The sequence below is a fragment of the Salvia splendens genome, unplaced genomic scaffold (genome assembly GCF_004379255.2).
Source record: "Salvia splendens isolate huo1 unplaced genomic scaffold, SspV2 ctg1174, whole genome shotgun sequence".
NCBI lineage: Eukaryota > Viridiplantae > Streptophyta > Magnoliopsida > Lamiales > Lamiaceae > Salvia > Salvia splendens.
The window spans coordinates 14,386-34,128 of record NW_024598727.1 but is presented as its reverse complement, the minus strand read 5'-3'; the positions used below and the strand labels follow the sequence as shown (position 1 = coordinate 34,128).

Genomic DNA, 19,743 nt, shown 5'->3' with positions numbered 1-19,743 from the left:
TAATTTGTGAAATTGTGAATTTTTTTAATTGTGGGAAGTCTTTCGGGATGTCCTTGGAGATGTCCGTCACTGTGCAGTGAGAATTCGTTATGAGTCTTATGACGTGACAGTGCAATGGGAAGTCGTATGACGTGGAAGGAGGTGTTTTTAGAAATTCCACGGGGAATTCCGGCGGGAATTCCGTCTGATGCTCTAAACCCCAAATTTTAAACATTTCTTAATAATTTTTCCCAATATCTGACTCTCCGACGTCGTCAAACAGCTCCGCCGTTCTCCCCCTTCCGCCCTAATTTTCAGTCAATAATTAGTCGAAATTTAGGGTTGTTTTGTGGTGGTGGCACATGGCGAACGGCGGAGAGGACGGTGGTCGGCCGGATTTCGATCTTCCCGAAGAGATATTATCGGTGATCCCCACAGACCCCTACGATCAGCTGGATCTGGCGCGTAAGATCACGTCCATGGCGATCGCGTCGCGCGTCACCAAGCTCGAGACCGAGGCCGGTAGCTTCCGCCAAAAGCTTCAAGAGAAGGACCGCCTTATTCAGCAGCTTGAGGATAAGGTCGCGCAACTCGACGGCGCCTATCAGGACGCCGAGTTCCGCTTGAAAATTACGCGCGAAGATAATGTATGCTTTTTATTCTATTCTAATTTCTAAATATTGTTTGCTTTCTTTTTTGGTGTTTTGAATTGGTGAGTTGGGGCTTCTCACACTGCGTGTGTTGCAGATGAAACTATTGAAGGAAAGAGATTCATTGGCTGTGACAGCAAAGAAGCTCAGTCGTGACTTGGCCAAGGTAATTAACATGTAGCAAAACATAAATTTTGATAATCTCTCTCATTTTTTGGTTGGACAATGGAAGCAACTATACAGATACAGTTGTAATTGATCTAAAGTTACTGTTATTTTATCCCTAGAATTTAGGGAACAACTCTTTACCAGCGTGATCTTAGTCATTTAGTCTGTAAAGTATGCCCGTAGGAGCAAACATTGCAAATAATCCAAGTAATTTGATTGCCTCACACCCGAAGAATAAAACACCTTTCGTAACTCTTATACGATTCACTGAGTTAAATATCAGGACGACTTGGTTTTCTAGTTTATAACTCCGGCTTGCCCCAAGGCAAACAAGTATTGCCATTTCCTATTTCTTTACCTGGATTTGATATGTCTGCCTATGTTTTTCTATGATGATTTTAGCACTTTTTCAAGGCCCTGTAATTTGATATAGAAAAGCATTTCCCATGCTAACCGTTTAATGTGTCAAATAATCTTCTTTTGAGTTGAGATGGTTTAGTTTGAGCTTCTTATTATCTTCTTAGGGTATAAGTTTAATTTGCAAATTGCAAATAATACCTGTTTACTTGTTGTATTCGTTATATTCCCATTTTAGTTAAACAAACAGACATTAAGACTAAAGCACATTTTGGTCTTCCTTTGAGCAGTTGTGTTTGGTGAAAAGATAATTGAAACCAAAGTAGTTACTTCTGAAATAGGTTGGTTACCTGTCACTTGTCCAATTCCACGATTTTTGACACCTGATGTAACAGCTGGTTCAATACACTTTGTTGTGTTATAGCTCTTGTCTTCTTTTTCCTGATTATGTTAGCTGCTTGATTTTCATTTACTCCTTTTAACATTCTAATTTCTGATATTTTGACAGCAAGAGGCGTTTAGGAGGCAACTCATGCAGTCATTAAATGAAGAAACTTCAACAGTATGGACTTGCATTTGTTTAATATTCCATATTGAGTTTGATACTTTCCTAGTTATACTAGTATCACATCTCGTTTTTAATGGCTATCTAATGACTAAATTTCAAATGTTCTTACATCAGTCAGAAACTGTTGACATTGGAACTTATGACCAATCAGTGCCCAGGGTTTACGCCACAAATGGTAATGTTGATAAATTCTGTGTAATTCTTGCCTTTTAATTACTAGCCTTGCTGAGTATTCTTTTAATGTCACAGTTGTTTAACAGTTAATAATATGTTTTTCTTTTTCCTGTTGTAATGCTATTGTTGATTTTTTGTTAACTATTGCTTTATTGTACAGATGATTCAAATGGCTATATGAAACATAATTCTTATAGCGGTTCAACTGACAATGCGAGCACAACTGATGAAGGTATTTGGAAGTTGGTTATTGAGTCCTGATTGCTATTATGTACATATGATTTTTAAGTTCTGATTTCATGGATTACTTTCTTTGCAGTTTCTACACAAGCTGGGAAAAAGTTCTCTCTTACACCCTACATAACTCCTCGTTTCACTCCTACTGGAACTCCAAAGGTGATTTCCTCTAGTGTATCCCCGAGAAGGTACTCAGCTGCTACCTCTCCTCAGAAAACCTCTGGTACTACTTCTCCTTCTGCGAACTATGACGGAAAAGGATCCTATTCGTCTTGGTTTCCTTCCAGCCAGCAGTCGTCAGCAGCCAACTCTCCTCCTCGGGGACGCCCACTGCCAGGTCTATAAATGCATGAAAGATCCTAGTTTCGTTTCATACCAGATTGAAATGAGTACATTTCTACTTCCAGTCGAGTCCTAAACATGGCTAATTTATCTCCTTTGAATAGGTCGTACTCCTCGAATCGATGGTAAAGAGTTCTTCCGTCAAGCAAGGTGAGTTTGAGATTGCTATAATAATGATGATGTTGTGACTGAAAATCTTTGATCTATGTCATGGTGGGTTTATATTGCATCATGCAGGAGTCAGTTATCACTTGAGCAATTCAGCGCATTTCTGGCAAATATAAAGGAATTAAATGCGCAAAGGCAGTCGCGGGAAGAGACACTGAGAAAGGCGGAAGAGATTTTCGGGACAGACAATAAGGATCTATTTATATCATTTCAAGGGTTGCTAAACCGCAACGCTCACTAAGAAGGAATGACGTGATTGTTGCTTCGTGCTCAAATTCTCCCCCCTCCTCGTGGGATATGTAATGTCCGATTTTAGCAGGTACTGCTGTTCCAGATTTAACAAAACATGGCAACCCTTGTTTCGTTATTATGTGCAAGAACACAAGTAGTTGTAAATAATTGCATTTTTGGTTTGGCTCTCGTCTGTCTGCTGCTATTTGATGTCATTTTCTTCCAATTGAAGAACACAACAGCTAATGCACCTAAAAAAATGTATAATTGCCCCAATTCGGAAATTTATTCATCTCTGTCTCTGATTGGCTTATTCATAAAATTTAGTGAAGAATATTATTTTCATAATGTACTTTCCAAAACAATCCAAAATGTATATGTATTACTGACAGATTTGATAAAGATTGATGAAAAATATGTTTCAGCTGAAGTATGAAAAGTTAAGATGCCGGAGAGGCTCCAAGTGGGCAGCAAAAACTGCAAAGCTGATTGATTTCTGATGATTATTCTTACAATGGTATCTGCTTCTCTTTTGATTTAATAAAAGTTTGTATTCATTTATAATATCTTTTCATCTTTTTTGTGCTTCTAAACAATATCTGAACATAATCTTGATTATAGACTTCAAGAACTCGTCAATTTTTTTACAGTCTATGTTAATTTTTAATTTGTTAACTGGAACCATACTAACTCACTAATTAAAAGAAGAATAAATTAAATTAAAGCTTATTATGTTTTAAATATTAGTCAAATCAGCAGATTATATATGAATCCAATCAAAGTTGCACAAAAGCACAGTACTACTACAAGATTTTCATATCATATCATTAATTTATTTCAATCAACTCAAAGAATCACTATAAAATTATTCTCTTTGGGAATATATTTTGAATTTTCCTATCTAAAAGGCTCTAAACAAACATGGAGCTAGGCGATCTACCCAATTGGTACAGGCAAAAGCATTGTAGCTATAAAAATTGATAGTAATACATGAAAGATTGAAATGTCCACCACCTTGTAAGCATGATTACAAATAATATATTCTTTTATTCAGAAAAAGCAATTAAACATTCCAATATTTTGGAGTTTCATTGTTTTTACCACAAAGAGAGAGACAATAAAACGAAAAAGAAAAAGTGAAGTGTGAGATATGAAGCATGCATGTGCAGCAAAATAAATGTTGGATCCTATGTTTGACTAAATTATATCTCTACAATTAAAGTTTTACAAATCCATGCACGCTTAGAGTATCCACCACGCTGTCCCCCCCACCGTCCCTTAAACTACTATTTGAGGGTCTCACTGTACTTTATTCCTCCAACCCTTAACTAAGGGACGGAACCTGCAACGCTCCATCCCTTATTCCATCCCTTAAATTACTATTCATTCAATTTCATTTTTTATTTTTTTTCCAACACTATTCAATTAAAACAAACACACTTCATTAAAATTAAAATAACATTACAGCATAAAATAAAAATACAACTTAAAATTAAAAAAAAACATAATTAAAATCTTAAAAAAAATAAAAATGACATAATTTAAAATACAATTTTATATGGACATCCTTGAATGTTTTATGTTTCACTTTCGATGTGGGACAAAATCATTCCAAGAATGATTTTGTCCCACATCGAAAGTGAAACATAAAACATTCAAGGATGTCCCTATAAAAGAAGAACAACCAAGAATGATTTTATCCCACATCGAAAGTGAAACATAAAACATTCAAGGTTGTCTCTATAAAAGAGAAGAAACCAAGAATGACATTGTCCCACATCGAAAGTGAAATATAAAACATTCAAGGTTGTCTCTATAAAAGAGAAGCAACCATGAATGACTTTGTCCCACATTGAAAGTGGAACATAAAACATTCAAGGTTGTCTCTATAAAAGAGAAGCAACCAAGAATGACTTTGTCCCATATCGAAAGTGGAACATAAAACATTCAAGGTTGTCTCTATAAAAGAGAAGCAACCAAGAAAGAGTTTCATAAATTCGCAAGCCCATCAAATATATGTGGGCTATTACGAATTTCTTGTGTTTATTTATTTGTAAAAATTATTTTTAAATATAAAAACAATTTTTATAAATAAAAAGTTTTTTTTTTTAAATTTGATTTTTTTTAAAAAAATTGATTTATTGCGTCAGGGTGACGACGCCCACTCGCGGGCCGGAGAGTGGGAGTCACGCATGGCACGTCGCCACGGCGCGTGGCGTGACAGCCCGTCCCGTGTCTCGCAGGCACGGGTCGCAGGACGGGATCGGGACGGGCGCGGGACGGGACGGCTTGTCTCAACGCATCGCGCGAGCGTTCCGTCCCTCCGCGACGGAACGCGGGACGGTGGCGCGCCGCGTAGTGGATGCCCTTATTCTTTCGTTAGTCGCGGTGCATGTTATTATATTAACTCGTGTGCAAAAAGTTGCTGATTAAAGGATTTGTGTTCACAAATATTTATTGTGAATTTTTTAAGAATTGGTTACTATGAGATTTTTTTATTGTGTGTGTAAATTTTCTGAATGTGACAATACTATGCTATTAATAAAATGCATGTTACTTGTTACTTTGTTAGTATGATTAAAATGCAGATATGTATACATACTTTCATGGAGAATAATGCAAATACTTTATACGTTCTCATGCAATTTTTAAAATTTCAAAAATATTTTAACAATTTATATTTATATATAATTTTCAAAAAATATAACTATGGAATTAGTCGTATTTCTGAAAATTTATCTTTTAATAATTTCTTGTAAATGCATCCCAAGTTATGGTGTTTATCTAATACTCCTATTATTGATTTGGTCAAAAAATAAATTAAATGTTTTTTATATGTAGCATAGTCCAATTTTCATGGGCTAAGAATCAGATGTATAATCCAAAGGTATAGTTGGAAATATCTCGATGGTAGCTTTCTAATGATATCCAAAAGTGTTGAGTTTTGGTCATGGAAATTAAGTATCTAATTTAGCATATATAGTGTAACATGAAATATTTAATTAGCTAGGCTATAAATCTAGTGTGGGCTTAAGATGATGAACATGCAACATGCAGGAACATGATCTTGTCCCGGCAAATATATTCAAAGAGAAATTGCGAAAGAGAAGTTGGCACCTGCTTGATTTACTTGTTTTCTTTGCAGGATCATGGAATCATATTTCTCATTCTACATCTCTACCCCACTTCTCGAATCTCCATCACTTCTAAAGTATGCAATTTTTTATATGGAGTTTGCGTCACATCACTCCCACCACTTTTCAATAATGACAACTCACTAATTAATTTTCATCGCCGAAATTAAAAAGGCATGTCTACTTAAAATATTTGAGATCTCTTAATCTCTTTTCATATTTTTATGGAGTACTATTTAATTTGTACCTCAAGAAATATGATCCAATCATGAAAATATGATCAGTGTGGTAAACATAAGGATACAGTTTTGATGTTATATACTTGTAATATATAATCATTAAGAGATGATGAGGCATATATATATATATATATATATATATTATTAAATCTTTTGACCATATATTCTATGATGTGTGTGAGAGAAAGAGAGGGAGAACCGTAGCATTAAAATTCTGATTCTCTAATACTAAGATGTTTGTTAGCTTTTTGTGGAGAATTGCCACAAAAAACAAGTTACCCTTGTATAAGAAGTAACTGTATATGTCTCTAGTGTATTCCCTGACATGAAACCACCACATAATATTCCCTTTTCCATCTCTCAATATATATAGATAGATAGGCATTATCTAATTAGTACTCCTTATTAAAACAACAACAGATAAACACACACACACGAGAATCCTTATTTTGATCCTAAATTCTTTCTTTGACCATTCTTTTTTTAGTAACTACTGTACTTAAAGACCTAATTATAGTTTTACCCCTTATTGTACGTGCTTTTTATTATTCACGCCATCATATATAAGTAATTATATTTTATACTACTAATAGTAAAACATCATACGTTCATCTCCATATTTCATTAAGTTAAGAAAAAAAATTCAAAGTGAGATTGTTGCTAAGAGTCTAGACTAAGTATTGAATTATGGCCATATATATGTAGTTATGGCTAGGCGTTTTCTTAAACGACGATGAAGCGCAATTTAAAAAAAAAATGATTGCAGTAAAAGCAAAATCGTAATTAAATTTGTAGTGTAATGATATGTTTATTGTGTCAAATATTTGATGGAATTTTATGAAATGATTATGCTAGCTGGAAAATGTGAGTAAATGGTCCGAATAATAGATTCTTAGGCTATGTTTATAGACCAAATCAATGCAGACAGCTTTAAACAGTAAAAGTACAGTGAGCACATGAAGTGCTCTATCTCTATTCTATTCCGCTCTGCTGCCGCCTTTGGCATATATAAACACTTGAACTAATTAATTTAACTTAATTTGATCCAAATATGATATTCTCATACTCACTAAATACGGTTAAAATAGATTACTAGCTAGTTTAAGCTGTCAAAATAAGTAAATCACTAATTTGCTTCCAGGTGTGGACATCATTGAGGACACAATGGATATTACATCTTTGATGAACAAGGCAAATAGGAATCAACATGAAGACATACTTAGAAGTTAGAACTACTATTTTTAGGATTTTTTTAAAAATTATCTGAAAACTTTGAATTTCTAGCAAACAAAACCTAAAATTTTAGAAACCCAAAAAAAAAATCAATAACAACACTAGGAAATAAATTGATTGGAGAGTAGAAAATGTGCCTTCCTTTAAACAAGTTGCAAGTTCTAACATTATCAACAGAGAATCCGTTCGTATGCAAATCCGTCAAAAGTAAAATAGAAAATACACATGCAAGTAGTCCCCACAATTAATAATATTGAATTAAATTAATGTAATGCAATTTAAGACAAACTAGTGTAGAAAATCCTCGTACACAATTGAAGATTCTTCATATGTTTATAAATATGCATTAACATCAGAATAAGACCAAAATCAAGAGTAGACAGAAAGGCAGAGAGTGGAGTTGTTGGATGCTATAAATAGTTCCCACCACTATCAAATTCATTCACAAATTAACCTATCTTCTTTTCTTTCTTCAATGGCTGCTTCAGTCCCTCACAACCACTGCTTCGATTACCCTGCAGATTTCTGCCTTCTCCCTAATGACGGAGAAACCTCCTCAAACATGTTCAACTCCAACATGCAGCTGCTGCAGCTTCCGTTGCTGAGCTACGATGTCAATTCCCCGGTTTCAGTAGCGTCTTTTCCCGACGTCCAATTTGGCCTTGCTTCGGATTATATGGTCGTTCCTCAGATGGAGACCGGGTTTCGTGATTTCTCCGCCTCTGATTACAATCAGAGCCAAGTTTTCGATTCCGGATCGGAAGAGTGCAGTGGATCAGTTTGGCCACCTTACAATCCCTCGCTTGCTGAAAATTGGGTTTGATTTTCAACTCTATTTCTGTATATGCTACTGTGATAACCATATCAGCTAGCATATACATTAATATCAGTTGGCGTCACAAAATATATCAGGACCTGATATATTTTGTGACGCCAAATGATATTAATATATCAGAGAACTGATGTGATTTTCAGTTCCTAAAATTCTCAATTTAAGGAAGTTCTCATTGGAACCATTCCTTGTATATATATATATATATATATATATATGAACTTCATTACTAAAATAAATTATGTTTTAATTTAGGGGATACAAGGGAAAGATGCGACAATGGTGGAGGAGAGCGATCAGGTGAAGGTGGGGAGATATTCAGCTGAAGAAAGGAAGGACAGAATTGTCAGATACTTGAAGAAAAGAAACCAGAGAAATTTTAACAAGACCATCAAGGTGAGAATGTCAAACTAATTTTTGGTTGAGATTTAGTCTCTAGTTATATAGTACTACTTATTAGAATAGAATTTAATTATTTATTGATCACTAGTATATACTATAAACTGATTTTTTGTAATTATAAATATGGTGGTGGTGCAGTATGCGTGTCGTAAAACCCTAGCAGACAAGCGTGTCCGAGTTCGTGGGAGATTTGCCAAGAACAATGAAGCTGAAATATTGATGGACGCACAACAAAACAATTCATTTCACCAAGATGATGAGGACTATTGGCTGCAAGCGGCCATGGACAATCTTGCCAACTTTCCTTATTTAGCCACCTAGAACCTTGGAATTTTATACATATTGGTGCTGTCACAATTAATCACTCTATCCTGTTTATTGTATAAAATTGAATTGCATGTCTCGTATTAATCGAAAATGATTAACGAGGAGTACTATATTAGTGGTCAGTTTTATTCCAATATAATTCTACGTACTTATGCAATCTTTGTAGTTTTAAGTGACTAAATTCCTTACCAATTAATCTCTAATTAGTTCTAAGCCACGAATCCAATGCTATAAAGTCTTGAAATGATGATGAGCATATAAGGACTAACTTTTGTGGTTGTGATCGATCCCTTGATTTGATTTTTATTCCACTCACATCCACTTCCATATCTATATAGCCATATTTATATATGTGTACATATAGGCTTAGCCAATCCATTCATCAAATTTAAATTCGATTTGAAATATTTATCCATATATTAGTGGATTCATTTGGCATGCCCTTACCATTTTCCAATTCACGAGAATTCAATGTTTCTAGTATCTAATTGAGAACTAATAAATTCAACATTCCACATGCACATTTGAAAAGGAAATAAAGCATCTGACTTTTAACAATTAGGTCAAGAATAGAATACAAGTACAATTCACCATCATCAAATGCCAAGGCCAAGTTACATGCTCCATCCATCCACCTCAAGGCAGTTGTGTCGTATTCTTTTTTGGATTCTTATAAAAAAGTTGAGCCATTTCATTTTTTGGCAAAAATTTTATCTTCTCTAACATTTTACTCTATCTTACTTTATTCACTCTCTTACTTTACTCTCATTACTTTAATCTTTTAACACGTCAATTTCTTAAATCCCGTGTCCAAAAGAAATATCCCAACTACCTTGGGACGGAGAGAGTATATAAATGGAGTACTACTTAAATATTAAGCATTTACTATATTATTCACATGTGTTTCTGCACTATCCACAAACATACACATAGAAAAGCACTTACATTATTCATATTTATTTTTCCTTACAAATTACGAATAAAACTAAAATCATAATTTTATTAAAATAACTAAAAATAGGTAATAAAGATTTAAAAAATACATAAATATAAAATAAGAAATGAAAATAATGCATAATTCAATAAAAATGATAAGCATCCTCATGGGTAGATCATGCCGGAGTCGGACATATTAATTGGTCCCTCGCGCAAGTCGGCCCACGAACCGTAAGTGGAGGGGTCGCTATGAATCATGTCACACATAGCCACCGCCGCTACATTGCGAGCCATCCGGTAAAAACGGTTGGAATCAGTGTTTTGAAGATTGTTACCGCCAAATGCATATATCTATCTATGTGGAACGCGATAAATTTTGGTGAAGAAATTTTAAGTGAAAAGAATTCTAGGGAAGTTAATGAATTTAAAAGGGTTTATATATAGATTAAAAAAGAAAAAAAAAACTTTATAAAACTGTTTGAAAATATAGCAGTTGCTAATTTACAATTTTTAATAAAACATGATTCCAACTTTAAAAAAAAATAGGTATTCACATGTCACCCACCCATTAGTCATAGAAATGTGTGCATAGACCCATATGGATATGGACTATTTGGTTTGAAAGATTATATTTCTGAATTAAATATGTACTACTCCCTCCGTTCCTGAAAATTTATCACTTATTTCCATTTTTGTCCGTCCCTAAAAATTTGTCACATTTCACTTTTACTACCATATTTGGTAGTGAACCTCACATTCCACTAACTCTTTCTTACTTATATTTTATTAGGACCCACATACCACTAATTTTTCCAATCCACTTTCTATTGCATTTCTTAAAATATATGCTCAGTTAAATGGTAACAAACTATAAATAAAGAAGGAAGTATCATAAAATAAATAAATATGTGATAGGTAATGTTTCCTTTCTTTATGCATAAACTCCAACAAATAACTGTACATATTCGCAATTAATTAGTTATCTTTGAATGGATTGCCCCAAGCATACACTCTAACCAGCGTAAGAAGCCACTAACTAAACTGAAGTGACTATTAAACAAATTTTATATTCAAGTGTCCCCATCACACAACTTGGGTCACAAATTCAACCATGCATCACTATTAATTTTGCACCAAATATCCTACCTCTATATGTAGATTATATATCCGTCGACTAGGTCCTCATTTATTAAATTAAATCAACAAAATACAGGAAACCGCACGATTAAAACACGGAAATTTCGAATGCTAAAACCAAATAATCCATCCTTGTAAAACATTGCGACCGTCTCGACGACCGGAAGGAAATGAGTAATGGTATATCTAGGATTTTCGATTCGAATGTGTGATATAATTATAGCCAGTCATAGACTCATAGTTCAAATTCAGACCGACCTTCTATCTTTTTAAATAGATTTTCTTAATCACAATGTGAGTATATTTTTTCAACAAAAAACTTTGTTGCATATAAAAAATGAATTACTTTCTAGTTTCGTGATAAAATAATTAAATGCATTAGAGCGGCCTACTGAGCGGATTCTGTTCGATCTCTTTGAGCAATTCCGGCTGCCCTGAAATGCGAAGTCGGCAATCTGTTATTTCAGTTCTACAATCTCGAGTATTTTTGGTGGACCGCTGACAACGTTATGCTTGCAGTTTCGAACCTAATTATTTTTGTACTTTGTTTTTTTTGTAAATATTCCTTCTGTTCCACGGTAGTGGAGATGTTTCTTTTCCGCACGCGATTTAAGAAAAATTGTGTTAAATGAGTTAAGTAAATGAATAACATGAAATGAAAAAAGTATAGAGATTAAGAGAGAATAAAGTAAGAAAGAGTAAAGTAAGTTAGAAGAAATGTGTTGACTTTTACTAAAAAGGGAAATGACTCCACTATTATGGAACCTCTCAAAATAGTAAAATGACTCTACTACTATGAAACGGATGAAATATGAATAATAAATGATAAGAATATAAAATGAGCAAACAACCAATTGTTGAAATATAAATAACATGATACTCCCTCAGTCCCAAGGAAGATGACCCCTTCATTGGAGAATTTATGCAATTTTATTTTATGTATGAAGTAGAGAGAGTAAAGTAGAGAGGGTGAATAGAGTAGAGAGAAAGATATTTTCATTTTTAGTAATGAGTCATCTTGATTGGGACAAATCAAAAAAGAAAGTGAGTCATCTTCAATAGGACAGAGGGAGTACTGTTCAATGAAATCTAATCAAGTCTAATTACTAGAAACAAGTAGTAAAATTTATGTGGATCAGAGAGTTAGTATAACCCTAATAAGATCATATATACATATGATTAGAATGAGGACTATAATTGATGGCTTTATTACTGCAAATTTATGGAGGATACATGATTAGAAATGAGGACTATAATCGATGGGTGTTATTAGTGCAAATGTGTGGAGGATAAGTGAAGTCGTTTTCGGAGGTAACAGTGTGCATATAATTGATTTCAGAAATCAGAGAAAGAAAGCATACATGTCCCTTGAGGGGTGGGGAAGGTTAAGACTCATATACATACCTATGCATATATTAGTGGGATGAAACAATTTTTCATGATGGCTCCGATCTTTATGCAACTGTTAGGCTCAATATTACATTACTAAAATAATCTGTCGGTGATTAAGGAGCTGACTTGCACCCATTTTATGAAATCTGAAAATGACATCGACATGATCAGCTGCCACATCCAATCACAATAATTCATGACTATCATCTTAACAGTATCAAAAAGCAAATTGTGATAGTACTTAATTTTCATGCCTTGAAAATGAGAAGGTTTAGTTAATTCGACCCCATGATTCGAAAGATGCAGCAAATTCTATGGTTCCACAAGATCACAAAATAGAATATGTGTGTGTATCAATGCATGTGCAAAATCATCTGGGAGTTGACCATTCTTCAAAATAATAGTACTCCACAAGTGATGAAACTGATGATAACTTGTGTTGTTGATTCCACTATACATTTGTTTAGCATAGTGTGTTACTTTTGGTTTGAGAAATACCTCGGAAATATTAACAGTAGTTTGAGCCCCCAATATAAAAATTCTAGCATCGCCTTTGGATATGGGGATGGTGTTCTTTCACCTGGAGGCATCCTACAAGTTTAAAGTTACAAATAACAAAGATTCAATTATAAATGTTTATCAAATTAACATTCATCAAATAAATTCCGTAACCAACAATCTAGTGCAGAACATGATTTGGCATGCAACAAGTCTAAAGCTATATAAAATAAAGTGATTTGAAAAAACAAGATAAAACAGAGTCCAATGTCCAAACAGCCCAAAGTAAGTGGACTTGTTTTATGGGTCAAGTCCAAAGCTAAAACAAAGTCCAAGAATCGCATAAAAAGAAGTAGATTTTTGTAGAAACAAAGTCCAAAACTGATTTGCAAAATCACAATAAAGAAACTAAAAAAGAAACTGATTCGCTCCATTTTTAGTGTTAAAAATGTTAAAAGAAACTGCATCATCTACAATCTGTATCTATTCAAAAGAAACTGTCAAAAAACTGCCACAAATTGACTGTTTTTATCCAAACAATTTTAGATGGATGCCTATCAAATGTGAAATGCAAATGCTCACAATGGATAGACTTAATTTTTATAAATTAAAGAGATGGATGAGTGAGATAAGGGTATGATGGTAATAAGAGACATTTATGGACTTCAGGTTTCATATAAACACAGGTCACCATGGAATGCTCTATTCAAGTTACTAAATTAATCTTGTCTTCAGTTTTGATTTCATGAACTCATTCCATAATGTGAATGTGGAATTTGATTCCTACTCCCTCCGTCCACATAATATAGTCTCATTTGCGGACGACACGGGTCTTAATGAGAAATTGGTAAAGTAAAAGAGAATGAGAAAAAGGTAGGTAGAGTAGAGAAAAAGTAGATAAAGTATGAGCAAAAAAGGAGAAAAGGTGGATAAAGTATGGAAAATAAACTTTTCATTTTTAGAAATGAGACTATATTTTACGTACATCCCAATATATTTTGCGAATATCCCAAAATGACAAAATGTGACTATTTTTCGTGGACGAAAGGAGTATTAGATTGTAGTTGAACTTGAATATTGCCTGAAACAGGATCGTTTCCTATGTTTGTTGATTATAATCAATTCATTGTATATGATCAACTATGTGCAATTTGTTTATTCAGAATACTTTTATCCATGTTATAGATTAAGTCTCCATAATAAACGAGAACATCTTGGAATAAGTCATTTTAGGCAATGAGTTGTGCTTCTTTTGATTTTTGAACATATCTGCTGCTCGTGGACCGGGTATGGAGTCTGGAATCGGTCCTCTTCACGTTGACCGGACTTGTTATACGTCGATGATGTAGGAGACAATGCTGATATTAATTTGGTACGAGACTTAGGATAATTTTTTTTGCCGGCTGTAGTGTATTTTAGATTATTGCTCTCAATGGCGTGTGCTAAAACCAATCATAAAACTAATGCTATGTTTCAACGTAGAATTACTAGAAGTAGACAAGCTAGGTAGATCCACGGGATTTATTCGAGTTGCTTGCAAATACAAGAGACAGAGGTTTGATTATATTAAATCATAGGGAATTTGTTTGATGGAATGATGTTGAGTACGACTTATTCTTTTCAACATTCTTGTGTGCAACTATTTTGTTTGCATGTTTGTTACTCTATTAATGAAAAGGTTTGTTACCGTAAAAAGGGTGCAAATTTGTTGTTGATAGTTTTGATTGCTATTAATAATTTTTTACAAGGAGCAAAATGTCAAAATAAAATTGCAAAGACTAGTTCAAATAAAATAAAATTATTTTAATTTGATTTAATGAAAGTAAAGATGGAGGTGAGCTCATAAAAGAAGAAAAGTTTGATAACATGTTGCTTACTTGTATGACCATGTACAAACAATTTTCGTATTCTTATTAACAGGGATGTCAATCGGGTTCATCTGTTCAAGTTCGGGCTAATCCACTCGAATTTTCGGACTATGTGGGTGCAGACGTCTGGTTAAATTTTTTTAACTTTAACCCTAATCTACCGAGTTTTGAGCTAATTTCTATGGAGGCTATTCAGATCAAAAATCTTTCAAAAACAAACTCATTTCCAATCTTAACACAATCCAAATAAAATTCGGAAACGACCAAATCACTAGGAATGAACTCAAGTGCACAAAACATAAAAAATACTAGTACATACTAAAACAAATTCGTCATAGTATATAACAAAGGATAAAGTAATATAGTTGAAATTTATTACGTTGGGGGTGATGATTTTTTATGCACAATAATACGTAAAAACCTGTACAAGTTTAAATGAATCGATTTCGAACAAGCGTATATTTATGCACAATAATGCATATTTGCATCTACGCCTATTTATTATCACGTCTACAAATTAGATACGTATGGTAAGCAGGGGTGGGGAAACAGTTCCAGGTTCTCAGTTAACCGAGGACCGAACCTTACCCTAAACCCTAAACTCTAAGTCGTTAACTAAGAAGAACGGTTGCTCTTTCTAAAAAAAAAAGAACTGTTGTTGTTTTCTCCTCTCCCTTCTTCTCTGTTGCTGCTGTTTCGACGCGACTGCTGCGCCGACCGCCGTTGGTTCTTTGACCGCCATTGCACTCTCCTCCTCGTCACTCTTCTTTGTTGTTGATATCTATCAAAGCATATCAAATGGAGAGAAGATTGAAGAATAATTAGAGAATAATTGATTGTATTATTTTCCTAGAATAGATTGATTACAATTGATTGTATTTTCCATAGATAGACTATACCCACACTTATATAATGAGGTGTTGAATTACATTGTAAAATATGCAAGGAATACAAAAACCATCTTCAACTATCAAAGCTTTTCCAATATGCATTGCCCTATGAATCTCGCCTCTCTCGATTACCATCTTTAAGATGGTATTAGAGCGGGTTTATTTGGGCTTGAGACTCAGAAAAATATCATCACAGTCTCAAATACCTTCCCCGACCCTTTGAAACCTGCAAAACACAACCAACGAAAATGTCAGATTCTGAATCTGATAATCCTCCAAAAATAATGATGATGATGATGATGATGATGATGATGATGATGATGATAATAATAACAACAACAACAATAATAATAATAATAATAATAATAATAATAATAATAATAATAATAATAATAATAATAATAATAATAATAATAATAATAATAATAATAATAATAATAATAATAATAAAAACTGTACTATATTGCATTAAATATGTAAGAATCCTAAAACTGCGAAAAAGAATACCTAAGAAAAGTTAGGATTCAGAATCCTGGAAAGTTGTACTAACTTTCCTTGTTTCAGGATTTTGATTACTTTCCCAGTTTGATTAAAAACGGAAACAAACACATGAATTTAAAATTTAAGGAATCAGATTACTTTCCCAGACAGAATCCTGGCAACCAAACATGGCCTAAAAGATTATTAAGTTTAGATTTACTAAAGGCAAATGAAGTAGAAACTCAAAACAAATGTGAAACTTGTCTTGAGGCGAAAATGACTAAGTTACCGTTTCATTCGGTTGAACGGAACACGAAACCCCTTGAATTAATTCACACGGACGTATGTGACTTAAAATTGGTGCAAATGAGAGGTGGTAAAAAAATACTTTATCACATTCATAGATGATTGCACAAGATATTGTTATGTCTATCTTTTAAGAAGTAAAGACGAAGCAATAGAAGCGTTCAAAAATTATAAGAACGAAGTCGAGAATCAATTTGGATGTAAAATCAAAATGATTCGAAGTGATAGAGAAGGTGAATACGTAGCCCCGTTTGAGGAATTATGCAACGCAGGTGGTATAATTCATCAAACGACTGCATCATATTCACCACAATCTAATGGTGTCGCAGAACGCAAGAATCGAACTCTCAAAGAGATGATGAATGTGTTACTGATCAGTTCGGGATGCCCCAGAACATGTGGGGGGAAGCTGTTTTGACAGCCAACTACATCCTAAACAAAATCCCACGCAAAGGTAAGGACGTTACTCCTTATGAGTTGTGGAAGGGAAGGAAGTCATCCTACAAATACCTCAAAGTGTGGGGGTGTTTGGCAAAGGTGATGGTTCCTCCTCCCAAACAAGTTACAATCGGTCCTAAAACAGTTGACTGCATCTTCATTGGGTATGCACTTAATAGTAGTGCATATCGATTTGTTGTCCACAAGTCTGAAATATCGACTGTGACCGTGGGAACAACAATCGAGTCAAGAAATGCTGTATTTTTTGAAAATATATTTCCTCGCAAAGACAAGGAAAATATTGCACCCAATTCTGAGATGAGAATTGAGGATGAAACCACTAGTTCTAAATCAGTGGATGAAGAGCCAGAATTGCGCAAGCGAACAAGGCCTGATCCAAACGATGCGGTACCAAGACGTGGTAGCAGGGTCAGAACACCAAGGACATTTGGTCCTGACTATATTGCATTTATGTTGGATGAAGAACCAACATCGATAAAAGTAGCCTTTGCTGGCCCAGACGGTTGCATTGGAGAGAAGTTGTTCAAAGCGAAATTGATTCAATTTTGCTAAACCACACGTGGGTGTTGGTTGATCTACTTGAATGTACTAAACCTTTAGGATGCAAATGGGTCCTTAAAAGAAAGTTTAAGGCCGATGGAACAGTGGACAAGTACAAAGTTAGACTGGTAGTTAAAGGCTTTAAACAAAAAGGAAGGGTACAATTCTTCGATACCTACTCACCTGTAACGAGGATTACATCAATACGAGAGTTTCTCGCGATTGCTGCAGTACACAATCTTGAGATTCATCAAATGGATGTTAAGACTGCATTTTTAAATGGTGACCTTGAAGATGAAATCTATATGGAACAACCTTAAGGTTTTGTAGTACCTGGACAAGAGAAAAAAGTATGCAAACTGGTTAAATCCCTCTATGGATTGAAACAAGCGCCGTTGCAGTGGCACTTAAAATTTGATAACGTGATGTTATCAAATGGATTTAAAATCAACGAATGTGACAAATGTGTCTACATTAAGAACATTGATAATGGATGCGTTATAGTGTGTCTCTATGTTGATGATATGTTAATGAGCGGTAGTAACACTCAAGTGATTAACGACACGAAAGCCATGTTATAGAGATACTTCGACATGAAGGATATGGGTCTAGCCTATGTAATTCTTGGAATTAAAATTCTAAGAACATCCGAAGGAATCACCGTAACACAATCTCATTATGTTGAGAAAGTATTAAAGAGGTTCAACGCATATGATGGCATCCCGGCTAAAACGCATATAGAGCTCAATGTTCACTTGAGCAAGAACAGGGGTGAGCCCGTTGCACAAGAAGATTATGCATGGGTCATTGGATGCATTATGTATCTTACTAATTGCACTCGACCTGATATTGCTTGCGCCGTGAAAAAATTGAGTCGTTATACGAGCAATCCAAGCAAAGAGCATTGGAAAGCTATTGTATAAGTTTTGAGGTATCTCGAGTATACTCAAAATCATGGGCTACACTTTTTGAGATACCCCCGGTACTTGAAGGGTACTGCGATGCAAACTAGATATCCGATAACAAAGACTCACTTTCGACAAGTGGATATGTCTTTACCATCGGGGGTGGTGTTGTCTCGTGAAAATCCATGAAACAGACATGTATAGCCCGATCCACCATGGAATCTGAATTCATAGCTTTAGATAAAGCTGCGGAAGAAGCCGAATGGCTTAAAAACTTCCTTGAAGATATTCCATGTTGGTCAAAGCCCGTGCCTCTAGTGTTAATTCACTGTGATAGCCAAGCCGCTATTGGAAGGGCAAACAGTGGCTTGTACAATGGTAAGTCTCGACACATTCGTCGACGACATAATACCGTGAGATATTTGATCACAACATGGGTGATTACAATTGACTACGTGAAGTCATTGGATAATCTAGCGGATCCGCTAACCAAAGGGTTAAATCGTGATCAAATGAATAAATTGCTAGAGGGAATGAGTTTGAAATCCACAAACTAAAGAATTGTCATAGTGGTAACCCAACCATGATGACTGGAGATCCCATGAACATGGTTCAATGGGAAAACTAAGCTATGAGAATTCGCGTGAACACTCATCTACATCTATTCCCTAGAGAGTAATAGAGTGTTGAAAAAACTTGCCTAGTGGTGAGGTTAAGTCTATGACTTTTAATGATCCCTAAAGGATCTCGTTGAGATGAAGTTCTCAAGGAGACCGAGTATGGCAAGATACTTAACGAGGAATCACCTATGTAAGTGTGAAGTGGGGCCGCTTCAAACAATACACTTATGAATCCAAAGTGGTGTCCAAGTCCTGAAATGGACACAAAACGTGAGATCGGATGAGGTTGAGGTGTTTAAGTGTTAACATCATTGTCTCGGTGCACGCCGTGGAGGAATAGTTCAAAGCATCGCGCTACTAGTCCGCATGTGTATCCGATGGTGTTGACTATGAATGGTTTAAAGCCAAAAACTACCTATCATTATGCTTACATACCTCTTGAGGGTTGAGCTTGTGCCTGCATACATATGCATTTGGCAATTTCCACTCATGTGGGGATTGTTGGAATCGTGCTTGGTCAAACGACTTTGACTAATAATAAATATTATAAGACATTTAATTTTGTGAAATTAAATGCAATAGCCATGATCTACGTTCCGAGTAGATGACCGTAGTATATTCATTTCTCAAATCCGATTCCCGGTGAGTGAGAAATAATATATTAAAGTTGG

At 34.7% G+C, this 19,743-nt stretch overlaps 2 protein-coding genes across 2 annotated transcripts; both read left to right on the top strand.

Moving 5' to 3' along the window:
- The first annotated feature begins 237 nt into the window (after positions 1-237).
- LOC121788893 (uncharacterized protein At4g15545-like) lies at positions 238-3,063 on the top strand. Its single transcript, XM_042187487.1, has 8 exons — positions 238-626; positions 727-795; positions 1,663-1,716; positions 1,837-1,897; positions 2,057-2,128; positions 2,216-2,470; positions 2,580-2,625; positions 2,713-3,063. The coding sequence occupies exons 1-8, from the start codon at positions 342-344 to the stop codon at positions 2,882-2,884; spliced, it is 1,014 nt and encodes a 337-aa protein (XP_042043421.1). The 5' UTR covers positions 238-341; the 3' UTR covers positions 2,885-3,063.
- Positions 3,064-7,872: 4,809 nt separating this feature from the next.
- LOC121788896 (zinc finger protein CONSTANS-LIKE 2-like) lies at positions 7,873-9,198 on the top strand. The gene is made up of 3 exons (XM_042187491.1): positions 7,873-8,297; positions 8,568-8,708; positions 8,853-9,198. Exons 1-3 carry the CDS (start codon positions 7,956-7,958, stop codon positions 9,033-9,035), a joined length of 666 nt encoding a protein of 221 aa, XP_042043425.1. The 5' UTR covers positions 7,873-7,955; the 3' UTR covers positions 9,036-9,198.
- The last annotated feature ends 10,545 nt before the right edge of the window (positions 9,199-19,743 follow it).